The sequence below is a fragment of the Vombatus ursinus genome, unplaced genomic scaffold, assembly GCF_900497805.2.
Source record: "Vombatus ursinus unplaced genomic scaffold, bare-nosed wombat genome assembly UNPS02014830.1, whole genome shotgun sequence".
NCBI lineage: Eukaryota > Metazoa > Chordata > Mammalia > Diprotodontia > Vombatidae > Vombatus > Vombatus ursinus.
The window spans coordinates 9,596,271-9,614,874 of NW_020954608.1; the positions used below are offsets into that span (position 1 = coordinate 9,596,271).

Genomic DNA, 18,604 nt, shown 5'->3' on the forward strand with positions numbered 1-18,604 from the left:
ACATGCAAAACATATTTCTATATTAGCCATTTAAAGTTTTCACCGAAGTTGAAAATTTTCCTGAGGAGAAAACCTACCTTCAAAACCAAGCTGATCCTACTGATTAAATGAAAGAAGTTTCCTTGGCCCTGTTTTTATACTTGACCCAAATGATTCGATTTTATAACATTTTCCTTCTTATACCATTAGCATCATTTTCTCCACATTATATTCCCAGTTTGAAAACAAATAAAACTATTCCCCTCAGTTTCCTTTTTACAATACATTTAATATTTAGAGCAGATTTGAGATAATGATGTCCTTCTTCCCATTAAGTAGGTTCAATTTTTCTTTTATAACTTAAAATAAAGGTTCTAATTTCAAGAAATTATTGATCTAGAGTTGTGATCAATAGTGTCCTGATAGGGACAGAATATCTACACTCCTTAAAGATAAGAATTCTCAGAAACTACCAAAGAAGTCCTTTTTAACTTCATCTAAATTTCAAAAACATATGTAAACATTGCCCTCAAAATACGTATTGGACAGAGGCAGGCCTTATGTGTAGGGAGAATTGCCTTCCAGGTAGGATTTGAAAAACATGGGGAAGGCACCCTTCAATGCTGCATGGCATAAAATTCTACTATTATCAATGCAAAAGTTTTCTATAGGACTTCTTTCTTTTCGAATATGAATGCACTGGACAGTCATTACAGCATTTCCAATTCCTCTGACACACTTTCTTTTATCACTAAGGGTACAAAGGAAATGGGAAGAATTGAGTGGTGGGAGGTACAAATGTTAGAGGAAAGTAATTATTTTGCAGCATGGAATACTGCCCAAAGATGGTATGCCCAGTTGCATCCTAATTGCTAAAGTGGGAATAGGAAAGGAGGATACAAAGAAAGGGGAGATGTTAGGGTACAGAATTCAACTCACCAACCTAGGGTAATAGGTACATAGATTTAGAGCTAAAACCAAGCCAACCCCCTTCTGTTACCAATGAGGAAATCAGACACTGAAAGGCTAAATGCCCTCGCCTAGGGTAACACAGCTACTTGGACAGGATTTCTACTTAGCTATATATCCACTGCACCACCTAGTCTGGCATCTAATAATGCTATATTCTATTGAGCAGGTGATCAATAAATATTATTAAGTTATTAATAATTCAAAATAAAGGAGGGGTAGTTAATACATTTAGGGGTAGTTAACACATTGTATGACAGAATCAGAATTCCAAAGTGTACAGGCTAGAACATTGTACCACATTTAATGAAATGACACTGAACAGGAATAAATGTAAAGACTTACATTTGGGTTAAAAAAGTTTTTCAAGTACAAGATCAGATTTAGAGATATAAGAATACAGATTTAGAGCTGGAAAAGAGCTGAAAGACAATCTGGTCCAACTCCCTCATTTTCAGGTGAGAAACTTGGGTCTAAAACAGACAAAGGACTCAGGTAGCAGAGCTGATGAGGCAAGGAGGGTTAGATACTAGTGCAAAAGACCTAGGGGTTTTACTGGATTGCAAACTCAATATGAATCAACAGCATGATGAGCCAATCAAAAATGCTAATTCATTCTTAAACTTCATTAATAGAGGAATCCTGTTAAGAATGAGAGAGGGAAGAGTCCAGCTGTATTCTGCCCTGGTCAGACCACATCTAGAATTCTGAGCTGGGTTCAGGGTACCGCATTTTAGGAAGGACATTAATAAGGCTGGGATGTGAAGGGCCTAGAGTTCATGGGCCATGAGGATCAGCTGAAGGGACTAGAAGTATTTAGGCTTAATCAAAGATAACATCAAGTATCTGAAGGGCTGTCCCATGGAAGAGAAATGAAATATTCTACATGGTGGCAAAGGGCAGAACTAGAGGCAATAGACAGAGGTTAGACACTGAAGAGAGAGGATTTCTGAAGCATGGGTTACACCAGAAATCCTCTGAGGTCCCTTCCAAGTCTGAGATGTTGTGATCCTGCAAAGTCTACTGATAAAGAGTTAAAACTTAAAAAAAAGAAAAAAAAACTTAAAAAAAAGAACTCCATGTATCCATTTGTTGTGGTTGGTTAGTTGTTGCAGTTGTGTCTGACTCTTTGTAACCCCATTTGGGGTTATATGGAGTGCTTTGCCATTTCTTTCTCCAGCTCAGAGGCAAACAAGATCAAATGAGTCACCCCAGGGTCACACAGATAGTAAGTATCTGGAGTCCTCCTGAATCCAGACCCAGCGCTCTATCCACTGCACCATCTAGCTACCCTAACATTTATCTATTATTCATGGATAATGCTGATTAAACAGGTTTTCTGATAATCGCCGCAATAAATATCACTCACCAAACCCCACAGAGCACCAGGAGAGGTAGCAGTGATTGTAGCTGCTCTGGGTGTATTGTACATTAAGGCCAATTCACCAAAGCTTCCACGGTTATCATAGTTACCAACACACCTTCCGACACCATCACACTTTACATAAATATCATAAGTGCCTCTGTTAGATAAAAAATTAAAGTTAAAATGATATAAACAAAATCTCATCATAATAAATGAGTACAAAAAAGAGTTCTGTACAGTAAATCTCCATCTTTCCCTCTAATGTTAAAAGGTGTTTGTAACTGGCTAAAGTGGTATTGAGTTGCCAAAGGCTACTGCGCGTGTCAAAGTTTACCCATTATGGATAAGTCAAGTGCAAGAGTTTCTCTACAATTTTAGAAGATGCACATAAATTGACTAACCAAGGATGACAGGCATATCTGGTGGGCAAAATGAGCTATAAATTGAACAATTTTTTTTAGGGGGGCACAAAATTAACAACAACAACAAAAAGCAGCCAAATGTGATTATAGATGCAACTGTAGCTTTGAGGCTAGAACCTGTCACAAAGTATGAGATGTTTGAGATGCTACTTATCATCTAAAGTTCCTCAAAATATAAAGGGCTAGAAATGAAGATTAAGCTTTAAATTTAAAAATTTAATTAAATTAAAATTAAATTAAAAAATGCCTAATCTACTGTTAGATTATGATGATGTTCATGTTCTATGTCTTTTGTTTGTGCCTGTCTTCTAATTTGCCTTCCTCTTCTATACAAATAAGATTCAACAGAAATGAATTTGCATCTCAGGGTACTTTGCGCAGCCTACAATCTGTATTTATATAAACTACATTTTGTGTGTGTGAGTGTCTTCCCACACACCCGCATTTTATTGGCAAGAACACTGTTTTAGGACCTACTTGAGCATATGTGAATGCAGGTGTGAAAGGATTTCTTCTGCTAAAATGTAGCTATACCCTAAAGAAAATAAAAAACCCAGGGATCCCTGAAAAATAAACTTCAGGGAAATAAGGATTACAGATGAGAAACGATTAGAAAGAGAAAGGAACATGTAAAATGAAAATGGGTGGTTGGGAAGAGAAGGGAATAATTTGTTTTCATAATTTAATGACAACTGAACCTTTCAGAGATACCAGTTAATACTGAATAATTATTCATGCTACCTGTTTTATTTAAATCTAACCACATTCTTCTCTTTTGAAGTAAAATAAAGTTTTCTAACTTTTAAGCAGAGTGGCATATACCAGTATAACTACCAGGAGAGAAGTAAGTAACTGAATTAAAACACGTGGAACAATATATCACTCTGATATTAGCGATCCATGAAGCATGGTCTGGTCAAAATAACTAAAACCAGGATTCCCAGAATTGATTCTCATCTCAGCTGTGTGAATCATTAATGGTAGTGTGATAAGTGTAAGACTCTCTTTACTTCAGTTTTTTTTTTTAATCTGTCAAACTGAACACTTACCTCATAAGGATGTTTTACAGGTCAAACAGAAATAAAAACACTCTGGAAAAGTTCCCAGTGCTAAGCAAATAAAAGGCAGCTATTCTTATTATTACTTACCCAGTAAAAACAAGCATATACTATTTTCCTATTGCTACTACCATAAATATTGTCTGATTTAAGCTCAGTACATTAGTGCATGTTATTAATGACAGTAATATCACTGGTTGGATCCAAATATGGACCAGACAGCTTGTAAATGTGTACTACTGGTCACATGAGTATGTGTGTATGTGTGAATTTGTGCAAATTCTTGACTATTGCAGGAGATATAACTCAAAGAGCATGTCACATCAGATGATTATTTGTTTATATAACTTACTACCCTCACCTACATATTTTATCTCAAAAAATAAAACCACAGGAAACAGAGGAATATGAGAGGTCTAATAGGCACATTTCTGCACAGTATGGCCTAATGAGAGAGGGCTTGTGAGTGACAAACATTAGGATGTCTTTAATTCAGTACCACTCACCACAATTTGCTCAGAGAAGCAAATCTGTTTACCTAAAAAAGGCTTAGAGGCAAACTGTGCTTGGGCTAATAATCCTGCCTTACCATTCTGCATGCTTTGTTGAGTTTTGCTTGTTTTTTAAATAGTAGAAATATACTATTTGGTAAGTACCCCTTACCAATTTCTTTTTACTTGCTCAAGACTAGAGCTTATTTAACCATACCTGATAAGACACATTTCTATGAAGAAGTTAATTTTTCAAAGATTTAGTTTCACAATGATGTTTTGGGGCTTGGAAAAGCAGTTACATTTTAATCCTAAATTGCTTTCTATAATCTACACATATGATTTTTCAATTAAGCTGCTGTTTTTACATGGAGGTTTTAAAAATAAAGTAGATAAATTAAAACATTGTCAGAAAAGGATACAGATCTGTTTATACTATAGGCAAAACAGGTCCTCTGCATATCTCATTTTCCTTACCGAACCATTTATAAATACTACTTTCTCCATACTGCCCTGCTATGCTGTGGGATCAAACAGATATAAAACATAGTGCAACTATCACTAATATGAACTTTAAAAAAATCAAACTCTGGAGTATGCTTGTTGTTCAGCTTTGAAAATATGCTTCTAATGAGTAAGTCAGAACCCCAAAGTTCCAGTTCTGTTACTAATTTCCCTATGTCACCTTAAACACATCACGACCTTTGTAGACATTTAGCTTCCTCACCAGTAGGAAGGTGTAATACCTAGAAGACCTATCTCACAGGAATATCTGAAAGGAAAAATAAGATAATGTACATCAAGCATGGGGTAAACTGGAAGTGCAATGAAAATGTAAACTATTATTTAAATGATAAATAAAAAATGTACCACTACAGTAATCCTAAAGCACAGGACTGACCATGACACTAAGCATTTAACTCCCATGGTTCCCTACTGTTTCTAGGATGAAAAACAAACCCCTCTGGTTGGCATTTAAAGTTCTTTCCAGGGTTATTGCATGTCTTTTTCCTTTACACATGTTATGTTCCATTCACTCTGGCCGACTTGGAATTCCTTGTACACAATATTCCAGCTTTTGCTACTCTCCTGATGGGAATGCATTCTCTTCTTAGGCTTCCAAGGTCCCTTCGGAACTCAGTGCAAGGTTCACCTCCTATATGATTCCATTCCTGATTTCCAAATCTACTAAGGCCCCTTGGAATTTCCATGTATTTGCCTTGTATACACTTTGTTCTGACACATGTATATATGCAGTTTGACCCAAAACAACAATCTCCTGAGTGGAAGGACTGTCTTTGTATGTTATTGCCTAGAACTGGAACTAGTACATAAAAGATACACTAGCCTGTCACATATATACTTGTTGGTTGATTGATAATTAAGTTTTTTGATAACCTGCAAATAAATATATAATTAAATGGTTCTGTCTCAAAGTCTATTTTATTTACTTGTTAGAATAAGTGTGATTTTGTTCAGTGACTGTTTATACTATAAGGTTATAATAAAGAAGTATTAGTAACTACTATGGACCAGCTTGCCAAATGACCATTAAAAATGAGCTTTTTACATAAAGGGTTTTAAAAAAATGTCAGTGCCATGGTTATAACTTACCTGTCAATTACATAAAAGTTGTCACCATCATCCCCTTGATCGATTACATGCTCTCCTTTTTTCACCAGCTTTTCAAACATTGCATCCAATACTTGAGACATCTGCTCCTATTTTTTTAATGCAAAAAAACCACAACATATAATCTTTACAAAATTGTTTTGCAGATATATGTAAGCCTGTGAAGTCACAGGTTTGTACAAAACCCCTTACAAAACAAACTACTGAAAGATTTATATTTATATATCAAGAGTATACAGAGCAAAGAAAAATGGCAACAGAGCATCACTGTTATTTTTAGTAGTATTAGAAGAAAAATACATTAAAGCCCAAAAGTAACCAGCAAAACAACTTTTTATATCCCTTTGGATAGCTAATATTGAAATGAACATAAAAATACAGGCTTACATTCAGAATGATCCTCATGTACAGGTCTGACCATGCCATTCTCTTGCTCAAGAAGCCTTCGTGGCTCCCGAACATTATTGCTTCTAGGATCAAATATGAGCTCATTTATGGGACCTTTAATGCTTTTCCCAATCTGGCTCCATCTTATCTTCCTAGGCTAACTACACATTACCCTTTCCACAATCTTTGCATTCCAGCCAATAAGGCCTACTTTTCTGTAACTTCTACATGACCCGACATCTCCTACTGCCTGGAATCTTTTAATCTTGGTAGCTTGAAGTTCCTCCAAAATTTTGCTTCTCTGCCACCTTCTACAAGGAACTTTTCCTGAACTTTTAGTTCTCCCTTTCAAAAATCACTTTATATTTCGAATATATTGTTTGCTTATGTATCAGTGTATATGTTGTTCCCCTCAGTAGAACGTAAGTCTTTTGACAGTGAAGGCTGTCCCATTTGTTCCTAGTACAGTGCCTGGTGCATAGTAAGTGCTTAATAAATTCTTGTTAAATTGAACGCTCACCTCTGTGTTTTACATATAATAAAATACCAATCCCCAAACTACCATGTAGCGTATAGAATGACAACACCTAAATGAATGAACTCATTTAACGAGAAACTACCTGTTTGTTTTTTTAAAAAGATGCCATCAAATAATATTCTTGCTTGCCAATATGGAAGACCATTAAAAAAAATTCTCCTGTTAACACCTCTAGATTTACCCAGGAAGTTGCATATGTGCTTAGTGAATTTATTTACTGATCCTGAACATTATCATTTCTGTATGTGTATGTACATAAGTTCTCCTAACCCAAACCATAACCCTAACTTACGCAGACGTGCACACATATCCACTATGACAGATGTAATTCAAACACTGGGGTTTTTTTGTTGGTTGTTTGTTTAGGACTAATTCCTCACTTAATCTATATTCCTTCTTATTTCCCATTCTTCCTTCTCCCCTTTCTCTCCCATTTCTCTGTTGAGTGAAATGCATTTCCCTCCTTCTCTTTCTCTCTCTCTCTCTCTCTCTCTCTCTCTCTCTCTCTCTCTCTCTCTCTCTCTCTCTCTCCTGCTTTGGACCAGGTCAGATGAGAATGAGGTTCAAGTGTTAGCTTCTCCTCCTCATCTCTCCTCTTTGTATAGATGTCTCTTTGAGTACTCTAATTATGTGAGATAGTTTTCCTTAACTTTCCTTTCACTATCGCTTTCCCCCCTCCCCTAATGTATGCCTCTTCCCCTTTCCATTCTTCTGTTAAGATCATCAAGACCTAACAGAACCACTTCCAGGCCTTGTCTAATTGGAGTCCCTATATGACTCTATGATATGGTCCAAAGAGGACACAATGTATTATCTCCTCATATCTAAATGACTAGCTAGGGTTGGGGAGGGGAGGCAATCCAGCTGCTTTTTCCATCTCTGCTTGTGCCATTTACACTTCCTTTATATACACATGAGGCTATCATGCTGTAGTCTGAATGGGGTGGCTCCACAGCCTTGAAAGAATAAAGTTCATCACAAAAATGTTTGCAAATCTTTTCTTTGTTCATTGGTGGCTATAGAGAAACGATTCGGATAAGGGAGTCAGAGGGAATGGTGAGTGTAGCTCATGAAACCTTTTAGTTATGCAAGCTCCATTCTTGAAAGAACTGGGGTGCCTTTCCTGGAGCCACTTCAGCAATGCCTAAAGATTCTATCTCATGGTAACTGCATTGTAACGATGTCACTTACTAAACAGCAAACACATAAATTGCTTTTAAAAAATAATTCAAGATGTTCCAACTCTGATTTCTTTTTCAGATGTAATTACTATAAAGTTTGAGAATGTACTGTAAATGCCAATGTTTAAAATCAAGGACATTTGAAACATTTAGTGACAGTAAACAAAAGTTACTTTAAAAAGGATGATGAAAACCTAAGCCAGGGGGAAAAAAGCAAAGGAACTCTAAGTCTTATTTACTTTTAATATGATTTGGAAAAAATATCAAGCTTTTATGTCACACCTTTTACTAATGTAACAAGAGCTTCAATAACCTTTCTCATATGATATACAGTGTTGTTGTATCTTTAAGAGGCTTATGAATCTCAAACACTAACAATTTAAGTCATTACTAGAGGAGTATGGGAAGAGATGGAGAGTTTTAATTATCATCTGTAAAGAAAATGAGCTTTAACTGTCATCTGTAAAGAAAATTAGTTTTAATTGCATCTGTGAAGATACACTTTAATTGTCATTCCATGGAGAGTCTGTGTAGACACTTGAGTTTAAATGTTGTTCAGGAGAGCAGCTCATGGATCAAGAGGGACTATGAGAGAACAGAATGAAAGAACTTACTCCCTGAGAGATCTGAGTTTAACCTTTACATTGAATACATCAGAAGAGAACCCTTGAGAGACTTTTGAGTGCTATCTTGAATGCTGAATGATGGGATTATGTCGCAGAAATGAGAAGTCAAAAAGAGCAGTGATGGTCAAAACTGAAACTTTATTACTTCTTACCCATATCATGTATCAACAACAGAATTTATATTTATTTAAGAAGAGATGGAAAAAAGGGAGAGGGGGAGGGAGGAAGAGAAGGAAAGAAGGAGAGAGAAAAAAGGAGGAAGAGATAGGAAGGAGAGAGGGAATGAGAGAGAGATTGGAGAACAACTGCTATGGAAAAAGCTTTCCTCAATTTATTAAATAAGGCATATTTAAGAAACTGGGATGCAGGCTCAGAGCTTGATTAATGAAAGATTGTAGTTTTAGTAATAAGGAAATACCCAAATATAGCACATGATTGCCTTCTAACTCAGGATGATAAAATGAATATGGTGACAAGTAGCAGGCTGAGGGGTGGCCATCTTTAGGCTACACATAAGACTGATCAACTCTGACACCCTCCTATTTTTTAAAAAAATAATTTATTTTGAATTATCAACAATCACTTCCATAAGTTTCTGAGCTTCAAATTTTTCTTCCTCACCCTCCGCACCTCCCTCCTCAAAACAGCGTGCAATCTGATATAGGCTATACATATACATTCCTATTAAACATATTTTCACATTACTGATGTTGTAAGTAAGAATTAGAGCCAATAGGAGGAACCACCAGAAAGAAAAAACAAAACACATCAGAAGAAGAAAAAATAGCAAATAGTATGCTTCGATCTGCATTCAAACTCCATAGTTCTTTCTTTGGACGTGGATAGCATTTTCCATCATAAGGCCTTTGGAGATGTCTTAGATCCTTGTATTGCTGAGAAGGGTTAAGTCTATCAATATTAGCCATTGCACAATGTGGTTGTTACTGTGTACAACGTTCTCCTGGTTCTGTTCACTTCACTCAGCATCAGACCATACAAGTCTTTCCAGGTTTTTCTGAAGTCAGCCTGTTCATCATTTCTTATAGCACAATAGTATTCCATTACATTCATATACCACAACTTGTTCAGCCATTCCCCAATTGATGGGCATCTTCTCAATTTCCAATTCTTTGCCACCACAAAAAAGAGCTGCTATAAATAATTTTGTACATGTGGGTCCTTTTTCCATTTGTATGATCTCTCTGGGATACAGCCCTAGAAGTGCTATTGCTGGGTCAAAGGGTATGAACATAGCCCTTCGGGCATAGTTCCAAATTGCTCTCCAAAATGGCTGGATCATTTCACACCTCCACCAACAATGCATTAGTGTTCCAATTTTCCCACATCTCCAACATTTATCATTTTCCTGTTTTGTCATGTTGGCCAATCTGATAGCTGTGATGTGGTACCTCAGAGTTGTTTTGATTTGCATTTCTCTAATCAATAGTGATTTAGAACATTTTTTCATATGACTATAGATATAGGCTTTAATTTCTTCATCTGAGAACTGCCTGTTCATATCCTTTGACCATTTATCAATTGAGGAATGACTTGTATTTTTATAAATTTGACTTAATTCTCTATATATTTTAGAAATGAGGCCCTTATGAGAGAGATTGGTTGTAAAAATTCTTTCCCAATTTTCTACCTTCCTTCTAATCTTGGTTGCATTGGCTTTGTGCAAAAACTTTTCAGTTTAATGTAATCAAAGCTATCCATTTTGCTTTTTTGTAATGTTCTCTATCTCCTGTTTGGTCATGAATTCTTCTGTTCTCCATAAATCTGATAGGTAAACTATTCCTTGTTCTCCCAGTTTGCTTATAGTATCAGTCTTTATATCTAAATCATGAACCCATTTTGACTTTTTGGTATATGGTATGAGATTTTGATCTATGCCTAGTTTCTGCCATACTCTTTTCCAGTTTTCCCAGCAGTTTTGTCAAAGAGTGAGTTCTTATCCCAGAAGCTGGGGTCTTTGGGTTTATCAAATAATAGATTACTATAGTCATTAACTACTGTGTCTTGAATACTTAAACTATTCCACTGATCCACCACTCTATTTCTTAGCTAGTACCAAGCAGTTTTGATGATTGCTGATTTATAATACAACTTAAGATCTGGAATGGCCAGGCTACCTTCCCCTGTATTTCTTTTCATTAGTTCCCTTGATATTCTGGATCTTATGTTCTTCCAAATGAATCTTGTTATTATTTTTTCTAACTCTATAAAATAATTTTTTGGTGGTTTGATTGGTATGGTACTGATAAATAAATTAGCTTAAGTAGAATTGTCATTTTTACTATATTAGCTCGGCCTACCCATGAGCAACTGATGTTTTTCCAATTATTTAGATCTGACTTTATTTTTGTGAAAAGTGTTTTGTAATTGTGTTCATATAGTTCCTGGATTTCTTTTGGGAGGTAGACTCCTAAATATTTTATAACGTCTACAGTAAGTTTAAATGGAATTTCTCTTTCTATCTCTTGCTGCTGGGCTTTGTTGGTAATACATAGAAATGCTGATGATTTATGTGGGTTTATTTTATAGCCTGCAACTTTGCTAAAGTTGTTTATCATTTCAAGTAATTTTTTTACTTGATTCTCTAGGATTCTCTAAGTATATCATCATATCATATGCAAAGAGTGATAACTTTGTTTCTTCTTTGCCTGTTCTAATACCTTCAATTTCTTTTTCTTCTCTTATTGTTATGAAACCCTCTATTCATGGAGCTCCAGTAGGGTCACAGAAATCCAAGAATCTCTGGCAAGACAGTATTCCAATGGACAGAGCTGGATATAAAAATAGGAGGCTGCCTTTATGGTGTGGTTTGAGGGATGTTTAAAAGCCCCTATGCACAAAAGTATATCTTTCCATTCCTTTGACTTGTTGAGATGCCTGACATTTCATCATCTGAAGTTATAAGATCACTGCATTTGTAGCGACAGGGCACCTTAGAAATAACTCTAGTCTAACTTCCTTATTTTTAAGATGTGGCACCTGAGACCCAGAGAAAAGTAAGTGACTTGCCTAAGGATCTTGTAAAGGTTTTTGAGTTTTCAAAAATCTCCTATTATTAATAATCTACATGACTCCCTATGGTTACACAGCATTTTCACATACACTATCCCACTTAATTTTCAAGAGAAATAGGACAAGTATTATTATTCCTGTTTTACAGATCAAAAAAGTAAGGTTCATGGAAATTAAGTGACTTGTCCAAAGTTTCATAGACAGTAAGTTATTAAAGGCAAGACTTGAACCCCAGAGATTGTGACTACAAATCAGCATTCTTAGTGTTCTTTCTACTACATGACCTGCTTCCCATCTAGCAACATCTTAAATTATTATTAGAAAATATTAGAATATTTTTCTTATTAGGAAATCACGACTAGTGATTTAGCAACAAGACTTTGCACAGCCCTCTCTCATTTAAATCCACTTCACTTGCATGTCATGGCATCACCTCCCTGATATCATGGTCCTCTTTGAGAGCAATGGACGAACCACAACAACCACCACCTTCTACACCAATATAATACCTGTTTGATTTCATGAACAGTGAGAACAGTACCTCTAGAAGTCTGAAACACTCTGCCTTTGGTAGTTTAAACACACACACACACACACACACACTTCATAGTTCATGGTCCATTTAAAATCTATCTTTTTAAAAACAGCAACAACTAAGATATGATATCACTTGCCTAAAAATTTACATTCCCTATCAATCAAAGTTCTCTTGCTAATGAAAATGCCAACTAACAGTGACATAAACAAATTCAAGAAGAGGGGAAAAGTACAAAAGGGGTATAATAATTTTTTTACTGAAGAATAAAGTTTACTTTAAACAATGGACCATTATTTAAAAGTGTTTTTTCTTTGCATATTACTCATTCCCATAATCCTAATCATGATATTTACTTCTTTTTCTAACAAAGGTAATAGGTTTATGCTAAGCCATTGTCACTCTCACTTGATTCCCCATATAACCATGCCACATATCTGTAAAAATGGTTTGCTGTGGCTAAGGGTGCTTTCTGTATGGCTGTAGAACAATTTTTCCCTCTTTCACGAAGCCAATTTGGCCCATAGCCATTATTTTACCAAATATGCTAATCAACTCAGATGTTACATTATAATCATCTTCAACATCATCATGTAAGCCTTCTCTTGCTTGAAAGAGTCTAGATATAAAAAGTGCAGGAACTAGTTACTATCCTGTATTATTATTTTATATTTAATGTTATGTGGACCATTGCAGAGGTAGACAAAAACCCCTGCTTTTCTGTAATCAAATTAAAGTAATAGGATGTAAACTCATATTCTGTAGGCTCACTGAAAGCATCCTTGCTGAACTTCAGTAATAGGCAGGATAGATACCTCACCCTCTTTTGTCACATGATTTTGGTTAAGACTGCTTTCACATAGGTATTAGTTATTTTAAATGTGTTCTTTCCAGTCAGCTTTGATTTCAGGATACCAATACATTTCTTAATGTATTTAGTTATAGCCTTCTCATTGATAGCTTTAGGCTTAATGTGTCTTGCTTGGAGAAAACCAAGATATTTGTAGGGATTACCTTCATCTACTGGCTCAATGTTATCTTCAGATTCCAGTTTGAAGCTTTATATCATTTCCTTTCCTTGGTATCCATTAATAATTTATGCCTTTTAGAAGCAAGTTTCTCTGATAAAGGCCTCATTTCTCAAACATATAGAGAAGTGAGTCAAATTTATAAAAATAAAGCCCTTCCCCAATTGATAAATGATCAAAAGATATGATCAGTTTTCAGATGAAGTAATCAAAGCTATCTATAGCCATATGAAAAAAATATTCTAACTCACTATTGATTGGAGAAATGCAAATTAAAACAATTCTGAGGTACTACTTCATACTTCATAGATTGACTAATAGGAGAGAAAAGGTAAATGACAAATATTGGAGGGGATGTGGGAAAATGAGGCATTAATGCACTTTTATTGGAGTTGTGAAATGATTCAACCATTCTGCAGAGAATTTGGAAGTATGCCCAAAGGGCTGTAAAATCATGCATACCCTTTGATCTAGCAATACCACTACTAGGTCTGTATCTCAAAAGAGATAAACAACAAAAAGGAAAAGGACCTATAAGTACAAAAATATTTTTAGCAGCTCTTTTCTGGGGGTAAAGAATTAGAAATTGAGAGGATACCCATCAATTGGGAAATCTACCCAAGTTATGGGCAGGATGCTCTCAGAAAAATCTGGAAAGACTTGCATGGGCTAATGCAAAGTTAAATGTACTGTGTACAAAGTAACAGCAATATTGTAAGATGATCAGTTGTGAATGACTCAGCTATTCTCAGCAATACAACAATCCAAGGCTACTATGAAGGACTTAGGATGAAAAATGCTTTCCATCCCCAGAGAAAGAACTGATGGTGTTTGAATACAGATTGAAACATACTCTTTAAAAATTTAGTTATTCTTCCTAAGTTTTTTGTCTATTTTTTTCATAACATGGCTATGATGAATATTTTTTACATGACTACACATGTATAAACTATATCGACTTGCTTGCTTTCTCAATGGGGGGTGGGGGTGGGAGGGAGGAAGAGAGAGAATCTGGAACTCAAAGTTTTAAAAACAAATGTTAAAAATTGTTTTTATAATTAACTAGGGAAAATAAAATACTAAATAAAAAAGAGTACTGATGAAAAAAAAATTGTACCTTTTACGTCCAAATGACATTTTGATACCACTGGAGAAGATCTAAGATGACGGAACTATTTTTAACGTGTTTCTCAGTTTTCATGTATTTTTCATATAGTTGGATGTTGTATAGGTACATCAAGCAATTAATAAGATGGTTTAGTTTGATTCTGTTTTTAATGTGGAAGCAATACTTGGTTCTATTTAGGACAGATAAGGAAAGGCTGATAATTGAGAGAGAGCATGGTATAATCAGCAGAATGTTGGACCTGCAGTCAGAAGAATATGGGTTCAAATTTTGCCTCAGACACTCAGTAGCTGTGTGATCCTAAGTCATTTCACCTCTCTGGGCCTCAGTTTTCTCATCTGTAAAATGAGTAGGCAGGATTGAGTTATCTCTATTATCCCTTTCAGCTCTAAATCTATGATTATGATCATGAATTTAAGGTTAGGCAGAAGCATGATGGGCTTAATCTGTCTCCTTGAAAAATGCTATATTTTGTAACAATTATTCTTGTCATTATTATCCTGGTCTCACATTTTAAACAAAGAATAACTTTCCATGTAGATACAAAACACTCTAGCATTCTCAGTATAGTCGGATCTATTTTGTGTATTTGCAGTATATAAATAAGATGTGTGTGCAGAACTGAGTCTAAGGTTTTGTGATAATCAACCAAGTTAGTATTAATGTTATGGTGCTTTTGGGTTGCTTGTTCAATAATTACCAAATATATAAGTTATCTTTTATAAGCCCTGGGACTTGCTTGCACATCCTTTTTGCCCTTCACCCAATATATTGTTTTGTAATAAGTGTCCGAAGATTTTGTTAGTGGTATAGCTGTGAATACTTTATATAAAGTATACAAACGTGTTATCTTTAGAGAAGTTACCAGTGTTTTCATCTTATAATACTACATATATGATTCCTTCTATCATGATAGGTGAGATTAGGCTTGAATTTAAGAGGAAGCTGGTAAAGTACTTTGCTATTAACTTGCGTGTCATTGTGTAAGAGTATCAGTCAATAATTATAGACCTAATCAGGCCCCACAAATCTTTTCAGTTTGCAGAGAAGCTAGAATTTTAATCACTTCTCTCAGCTTAACTGTCTGTTTTTCATTATGGTAACTGCACAAGCTTTCTGTTTCTCGTTTGATCCAATCCCCTTTTTCTTTTTCTTTTTTTTTTTTGGTGAGGCAATCGTGGTTAAGTGACTTGCCCAGGGTCACACAGCTAGTAAGTGTCACGTGTCTGACGCTGGATTTGAACTCAGGTTCTCTGGACTCCCAAGGCCAGAGCCCTATCTACTGCGCCACCTAGCTACTCCCCAATCCCCTTTTTTCATCATGTTGGACTTCTTGCAAATATATAAATAACCTGAAATTTCCCACATCTTCCTTCTATGGGGTTGCTTGCCTCTAATTTCTTTACTTCTCAAGTCTCTATAGTAAAGATTTAAATGTTGAATTGTTCATTTTCTTACTGGTGCTTCTCTGAGCCCTTGTATCACCTTAACCTTCTGACTTTTGTTTTCAATTGCTGAGTACGGAAATCTTCCCAATGGCTTCATTTATAAAGGGCAGAAACTGTACTCTCAGCTCACTCCACTTTTCATCTGCTGCCGTGTCTGGTTTCAACTCCAAGAAACAGTATGGCCCTCCCTGGAGAAGCTCATCCTTTGTAATTTCATCAGCATGTTGCTAATTCAAGCCTTGATTGACACCACCTCCCTCAGCCTCCTTTCCTCTCTGATTGGAGGGCTAGAAGGCAGAGTACAAATTTCATCCCATTACCTTCCTTTATAGAGGGCAGAAAGTAAACTCAGCTAGTTTAGGGGCATCTGCTGCTCGGCCTGGTTTCAACTCCATGGAACAAAATGCCCTTGTGCCATGTACTCCCTGGTGTCTCCCCACCCAACTCTGCTTTCCTGCCACCTTTTGTGTGCTGTCTCCCCCTTCAGATTGTGAGCTCCTCAATGCCAGGGACTGTCTTTCTTTTTATTAACTACCCCCAGTGTATAGCACAGTGCCTGGCACATAGGAGGTGCTTAATAAATATTTATTGGATTAGTTTGCCATGGAGCTTGTGGCCCATCCTTAGGGATGTACATTGACAACTCTACTTTCCTCCTACAATTCTTGCCATAGCAAAAGTTGCTGCATATATTATAATGAGTAGGTCCTGAAATGTTTCTACATGTTCCATTAAATACTGTGGGAGAACACATTCATTCATGATTATAACAGATGGTTGTAACAGATACTAGCTTTTTTGAATAACTTCTTTGTTGGAATAGATAGCCTGTTAGATGAATTTGTGCCACCAAATAAAAAGTGGTTTTTTCAGATTTCAGATTTCCAGTCTTAAGTGTATCCATATCCTTTTCAAAAACATTTGAGATATTGGTACTGTTTTTGATATACAGTTCATCATTGGGCATTTCTGGAGTTTGCAATAAGTAATGATTTTCCATAACTTTAGGGTCTTCAATTTTTCCCTCTTCAGATTTTAGCAGTTTTAAAATTTTATCTATTTTGTCTAATCTAGGATTAAAGATAATGTATTTTTATATGATTGCTTGATGGCACCATTGACCAAACGAATTATTAAGTCCTGGACTAATAAGATCATTTTCCAGGTTTGTTATGATATAGTACTAACAAATAATGAAAGTATTTACATCTTCAGTTCTTTTCATGCACATTCATAATTAGCCCACTTTCTTGGTTAGTGCAGTCTGCACTGAAGCATTCCTAGTGGGTGGGATATTGGCATTTTTGTTTTGTTCCAACCTATCTTTCCGTCTTGCCGTACTAGAACACAAAGGAACACCAATTGCTCTATACACTCCCTGTCAAGCTGATCAGAATTAGATGAAATAAGTAAAGGTCTTTGCAAACCTTTAAGTGTACTATAAATGCAAGTTATTATTAATAATAATAATAATCATTATTATTATTACTATAGTTTTGAGTAGGGACAGGTTGTAATCTCATGTCATCTCTGTTTATCTCTTAGTTTTGTTACACTAGCCTGGATGTGATTCCAGAATCAGCAGAGTCCGAATGGCCAACATTTCTGGGTTCTTGCCAGACCTTCACAGGAACCGTAGCAATTTCAAGTTACACAGGGTTTCTGCTGTACATCACCCCAGCATGCATTCCCTTAGTTTTTCATTTTTTCTTTCAACACACTGATGATAGGCTGGGCTTAGAGACTTCTTATAACTAGTCCAGATTTCTGATTTCATTGGAATGGTTGAACACTCAGGGTAGAACCTCCCTGTACCAATGCAGATCTGCAATTTGTAGTTTTACAGAGTTGTATGGGGCACAAGGAGATTAAGTGACTTGGTCACAGTCATACAGGTAGTATGTGTTACAGGGAGTATTTGAAAGGTCTTGCTGACTCTAAGGCTGGTCTTTACCTACTGTATTACACTGATTCTCAATTTAAATTAGATGAGACGCAAAAAAATAATTTGTAGATCAATATATTCTTCCTCTCCACCCCCTATTTAAAGTTGGTGTAAAATCAGTTATTTTTGTTTATTAGCAACTCCTGTAAATGTCAGATTTGAAGTGGTCCAAACTGTGGGTTTTAAGGTATTTGTGGATTTACTTAGTTATAACATGTCTCTTAGATGCATCTGTTAAGCTGAATACAATAATCTGGAGAGTTCATACTTGGATACCTGAAAAAGCAATTCCAGAAAAGTAAAATGCTAAACAATCATTTCTTAGTGTTTCTCTTTAGTGTCTTAGTATATGACATATGTCTTTATAGTCAATCAAATTCTAATTTCCCCATAATTATGAATATAGTGCAGAGAACTTAGGAAACATCTAATATACTGGGGTTTATCATAATGACTGACAACTCCTGCAGGAAATCCACAGTGTATTCTTAGTTCCTTGTTCCCACAGTATGCAAATTGAATAGAGCTAAGTAAAAGGGTTCTTTGACTCATCTGAAAACAACAATTTACTCTACTTTTAACACAAAGAATCTATCTTATGGAGCAACGAAAAAATTATTTCAGTATACCTCAAATTTAAAATATTGCAAAAAGAAAAACTGCCTACTGCGTCCAGCAATGAAATATTCATGAGAAAAAAATCTTCAAAGAGATTCATTTCAGAATGCTGTGCTCTAATATATGAATGCACAGCACTCTAAGCAAATAATGTTCTGAGGCATAGTCTGACAAGGATTTTTAAGATGAAAAATGACTTCAGAAAGTCCAATGAAACCATAAATA

General features: G+C 35.7%; 1 protein-coding gene across 1 annotated transcript in view; it reads right to left on the minus strand.

Annotated features, from left to right (window-relative positions):
* PRKAR2B (protein kinase cAMP-dependent type II regulatory subunit beta) overlaps window positions 1-18,604 on the minus strand; it is a 147,269-nt gene that overhangs the window by 15,766 nt on the left and 112,899 nt on the right. The window contains exons 5-6 of the mRNA XM_027838645.1: window positions 5,900-6,006; window positions 2,318-2,471 (exon numbers count right to left, since the gene is read on the minus strand). Coding sequence (XP_027694446.1) covers window positions 2,318-2,471; window positions 5,900-6,006 — 261 coding nt within the window. The remainder of the gene's footprint in view (window positions 1-2,317; window positions 2,472-5,899; window positions 6,007-18,604) is intronic.